Source organism: Mesitornis unicolor, unplaced genomic scaffold (genome assembly GCF_000695765.1).
Source record: "Mesitornis unicolor isolate BGI_N332 unplaced genomic scaffold, ASM69576v1 scaffold27414, whole genome shotgun sequence".
NCBI classification, from domain to species: Eukaryota; Metazoa; Chordata; class Aves; order Mesitornithiformes; family Mesitornithidae; genus Mesitornis; species Mesitornis unicolor.
Genome location: NW_010179796.1, coordinates 8,292 through 13,428, shown reverse-complemented (window position 1 = coordinate 13,428; position 5,137 = coordinate 8,292). Strand labels below are relative to the sequence as shown.

Here is a 5,137-nt window from a genome sequence, read left to right as displayed (position 1 = left end):
CAGCAGGCCCTGGGCTGTGTGAAGGCAAGTGGGTCTGTGCCAAGAGGAGGAAAGAGACGAGTCACGAGGAGAGGCCAGGCTGGCATTGGGCATCAGGGGTCCAGGCCGGTGATGTGCAGGGGTTCTGCAGAGCCACCACACGTTGTGAAGCAAGGAATGGGTAGGGTGTGCTCACTTACACAGGTGAAGAGAAATTCAGGGCTGTAATTTTGACTCAATAAATGAGACCAACGTCCAACATGTTCCTGTAAGTTCAGCAGCAGGCAGCACTGAAGGGTCTTTTGTGTTTGGACCTTCTGCCTTCTCATTTCTGTTTATCTGTGCTGACTGATACAGGTTACTGCCAAGTGTTTTAAGAGTTACCACCTGTTTTCCAAAGTGTGAGCTTGTAATTGGGCTAAGCCTCTTCAACAGTGGTAGAGCCTGGGGGAACGCAAGGACAGCTGCTGGGAGTCCCTGGGGTGTTGAGGGGAGCCCCTGGCATGGGGGCTGAGCTCAGCCTGCAGCAGCTAGGAAGTGTGCAGCCCTGCTTTGTGGTGATGTTGAGCTTCAGAGAAAGGGGGGAGCCACGTCACTTCATGTACATATACTTAGAGCAGCTCTGGTGTCCTCTGGGGGCTGCTGTCAACTGTTCCTTTTTATCCGAGTGGCAGAAACAGGGATGTGAAAGGGCCTTTAAGCCACCCCTATGGTTTTGTGTTTTCAGCCTGATTGGAGTTTGCTTATCCCCTTGCTCAAGGCAGCACTTACAAGCCCCGAAGCTGACTTCCAGGCTTCCTTGGAGGCTCAGGGAAGCAGAGAGAGTGCCTGCAAGGCACTGTGTGGCTCTGTGATAGCTCCCCAGGCAGCCTCGGCAAGCACAGAGACCGAAGTCATATTGAGTGTTTTACACCCCCCTCCTCTCATAATGGGGTTTTGATACCAATGAGGATTGAACCTTGCTTGTATTTCATAATACTGGCCTGATTCTTATATTGTTCACACTGATTGCCACCCAGCTCTCCATCCTTTGGCAGGTCCCAAAAGAGGTTCCTACCCCCTCTGCCACAGCAAGCCCTCTGGAGATGGCTGTGTCCGTGCTGCCAGCCCCTGGGGCCACGCAGGAACCTGCAACTCGTTTGAAGCGGCTTTGTTATTGGATTTGAGTTTCCCACTGCAGCGCGGACCCTTCTTATCATAATACCGGGCATCTGTTTCATTTTTGCGTGAAGATGTTAAACTGCACAACCTCACGTTCTTTCCTCTGCCCTCTACAGTTTACTGCATCACGCTGGTAGTGAATATCGTTGCGTGCCTGGCATGGTGGATCGGAGGAGGCTATGGGGTCAATTTTGGTTTGGCCATCCTCTGGCTCATCCTCTTCAGTCCCTGCGGCTACGTCTGCTGGTTCCGACCTGCGTACAAAGCCTTTCGGTAAGTGGGAGCCCATGAGGCAGTTTTGTTTCTGTTTCCTCTGGGAGAGAGATGTGTTGTTACAGGGGAGTGCCCCTATGGAGATCTGTCTGTCCGGGATAAAGATTAAGTCTGAATGTCTTGTTTACTTTCAAAATGATGAAGAACATGGCTACTTTTAAATACTCAGTGTAGGACTGAGGATCACCTGCCATGGGTTGGAGGTGAGCAGCAGTGAGTAGTTTGCAACTTATGCAAGGGTGAATTTCGTCTCTTACTTGAATATTTCAAGTTAGCAGCACCCTTGTATCAGTATAACATTAAGATACTGATTTGGTAAAGCTTCACTGAGGTGTATTTTGATGGAAGACTGTTAAGTTATTAGTTTTTGAGAACTCTTGGTTTTTTGTCTCTAGATACTTGAGAGCTTGGCTGGTTTGCTTTTTAGATAAAAGCAGTTCCCTGGAGCGAGTCCTTCTGAAACTCTACAAATATTTAAAGCCATCCTACATTTTCACTTTAATTAATAATAATTTGCATTTGCTCATGCTTGCTGTGGATCAGAAGGCATTATCCAGACATTAATGCATAATACTTGTCGGATCTGTGGAGGTCCTGAGCATTTCCCAGCCTGATGCAGGGAGAGGAAGCACAGAGGAGGGGAGGGACCTGCCCAGTGTCCCACTGTGGGTCACCAGCAGACCCCACACACCAGTCACGGATTTGGACTCTGAAGTGAAGCTCTTTCTGGTTCCCCATTACCAGAACACTCTGGATTTTGATGCTTCACCAGGTTCTGTGATTAGTTGTTTTAGATAACAACAAAAGCAGATGATAGAAATGGGAGTTGGCAGGTGGGGTCCTGTCTATTTAGCACACGCTAAATTAGTTGTTTAAATGCTCTCCCGAATTTACGCTTTGTATACTAACAACACCGGGCAGTTAATGTGCTGGAGGTGCTTAAAACATCAGTGACAACGTTATGGGGTACAGCAGAGGATAATTTCTGATGGAAATGGAAGGCCACCGAGTTGGATTCATCTGAAAGTTTTAAAATACATGAAAATACCAGCTCTGAACTCTTGTCCTTTGGGGCTGGGGATTTGTTCCCATCCCTAGTTAGAAACCCGAGGGCCTCCGAGTGCGGGTTGGAGCTCTGTTCTCAGAGCAGCTTCCATGCTGAAGTCTGGGAAAAATTACTCCTCCCTGTTGACCTCCTCTGGGCTTCACAAGGACCGTTTCTAATTATTTCTTTAATGTTGTTTGTATATGTTTATGCAACTGCATACTGAAAGGTCCCCGAGGTTACTCTGTGTAAAGACTTCTCCAGTTAAAAAAAGAATAAGCCCCAGGGACAGACTGGGAAGCCCAGAGATTGTTGACTTTGACATCAGTTGTAGAAGAGGCTTGAAAAACCCCGTGGTGGGGCAGCGCTGTTTCTTGGGGAGTTGCCAGTAGTTGTGATTCAGGAAAGCACAGTCAGACCCACCTGCGTTGCTCGTTCTGGGAAGAGGCAGCCCTTCCATACTGGCATGATGTACCGCGAGGATGCTTTCGTAAAACCTTCGTCATACGTCTGCATCCAAAATTAAATTAGCTGCAGAGCTTTGGTGCTAGGGCAAAGCTGTTGCAAATCTGCACCAGAAAGCTGGATCAGAAATCACCTTTTCTGGGTATCCTCACTAATTCCCACAGATCCTTTCAAATGAAGACTCCTCCAGCCCTTTCAGGTCGTAGTTGCAAGGGTCTGTTTGAAGGCTCAGCTTCGAGCCTAATCTTTGTTAATTGGATTATGATAGGCACTACTGTGAACAGTCCATGTTTAAAGTATTTCTTTCACAATGCTGTACTTTGGGGTGATATTTAAGGGCGAGATCATGAGGATACTCAGGGATGGCAAATTTATTTCTACTGCATCTTTGTGGCTGTCCTTTGAAAGATGGAGGGTGACTGTACCAATGCACGTGGCTCAGAGTGGCAGGGGTCTGGCTGGAGGCTTTTCCACTGGTGTCGGACAAGCCAGGATCCACTGCATTCACCTCTCCAGAGCCTGGGGTCCTGCCTGCCTCATCTCCTCTTTAGGCATTAGGGGCTAGAATTATAATGCTAATAAATATTTAAATACTTTCTGGGTTTGAGCAGGAGCTAGGAATGACTGGAGCTTTTTTGGTAACTCCTCCTTGCATGAAGCTGCCTCATAAGCAACTGAAGTGGATTTTGTAAATCTGTTCTGTAAATCATGGGATCTTTGAGTCCTCGAGAGAATGGGAATTACTTGTGTCATTAAAAATTATAGTTTGGGGAGTTTCAGGTATGCCTGGGCTTACAATGAAAGGCTGACGTATCGACTGTAATGGGATGAAGATGTTCTGCTGCAGTTCTGTGGCAGAGCCAAAATTCAGACAAGATGATCCTGTGCCCCAGTGCATCCTTGGCAGAGAGGTGGTGAACATACCCAGTCACCCTTCTTGTTTGGGATCATACTCGTGCTGCCTGCTATACCTGCATAAATTAAAGGACCTCACATATTCAGGATGCTCTCAACCTGCACATCCTGGAGATGTGAAGCCCACAGCGATGTGAATGTATCTTTCTGCATTTCCCCAGACAGGGCACTGCCCGCTTCTCTCGTGGCTGTTTTTCCTCCTATTATGTCCCAGTGCTTGGTTATTAACTGTGGGTGTGTAAGCGTGATGACAAGCAGCCACTGAGACATTCCCATCTGGATTTCTCATGCTCACTGATCATGTTTAGTGTATGGGCAAACTCTGCCTGCCAGTGTTCAGGCCCCCTTGTGCCTACTTGCCCATGGCTGAGCTGCACAGGTCTCGAACTGTGCTGTCCTCATGTGTTCAGAGAAACAATTCAGGTACTCTGTGTTCTGCAGGATACCGCCTCTCCTCATGTGTCATCATATGTGCTATTAATTTGATAGAGCAATTGCAGGAGTTGGGCTTATTGGAAGAGATTAAGCGCTGGTGATTCATGGATCTGCGTTCTTTCACTTTTTTTTTAAAGAGGAGGGGCCTTCAAAGTACAGAGCTGTGAAGGGATCTCTTCTGAGACACCACATTTGAGGGTTTGTACGTGATGGGGTCAAGCATCAGTGTGAAGCAATGTGAGGTGCCAGTCTCCCCCTAACTTCCTCTCTTCTTTCACAGGTCGGACAGCTCATTTAATTTTATGGCCTTTTTCTTCATCTTTGGCGCACAGTTTATCCTGACGATCCTGCAGGCGATTGGTTTCTCTGGATGGGGAGCTTGGTAAGCAGGATGCACTTACGGTCTTAGAGCTGAGCACTCAGCTCCCATGCGAGAGTTTCAGGCTGTGGGCAGTTTCCGTGAACTTCTGAGAAACTGGTGGGAGTCTGTACAGGGTGGAGTGGAAGAAGCTTTCTGTTTTCCTCTGTGGCATAATTATATCTGCTTTCAGAGTACACAACTCTGTTTTCATTGCTGTACTGGCAGAAGTCGGATATTTTAACCTGCTTGTTCTTTTCAGCACCTTCCTACAATATCCATTTCTGTTTACCATTTAACCAGCCAGTTTCAAGATACATCTGATCCTGTCTTAGCATTGCCCTCAAATTATTCACAGCACATGGTGAGCAGTGCATGATGACTCACTGTTGGCCTATAGAGCAAGTATTGTGAGAGTTGCCCTAAAATAAATGGGAGCATTTTAGTGTCTGTCCCTGGTTATGTTATAATTGTTTGGCATTTTAACTTTCTGTCTCTAGAGACCT

At 47.2% G+C, this 5,137-nt stretch overlaps 1 protein-coding gene across 1 annotated transcript in view; it reads left to right on the top strand.

Annotated features, from left to right (window-relative positions):
• Nucleotides 1–5,137, top strand: part of SCAMP4 (secretory carrier membrane protein 4) — a gene marked incomplete at its 5' end in the record, with an annotated part of 8,667 nt that overhangs the window by 1,997 nt on the left and 1,533 nt on the right. Inside the window, 2 exons of the mRNA XM_010182908.1 lie at nucleotides 1,257–1,413; nucleotides 4,554–4,655. Coding sequence (XP_010181210.1) covers nucleotides 1,257–1,413; nucleotides 4,554–4,655 — 259 coding nt within the window. The remainder of the gene's footprint in view (nucleotides 1–1,256; nucleotides 1,414–4,553; nucleotides 4,656–5,137) is intronic.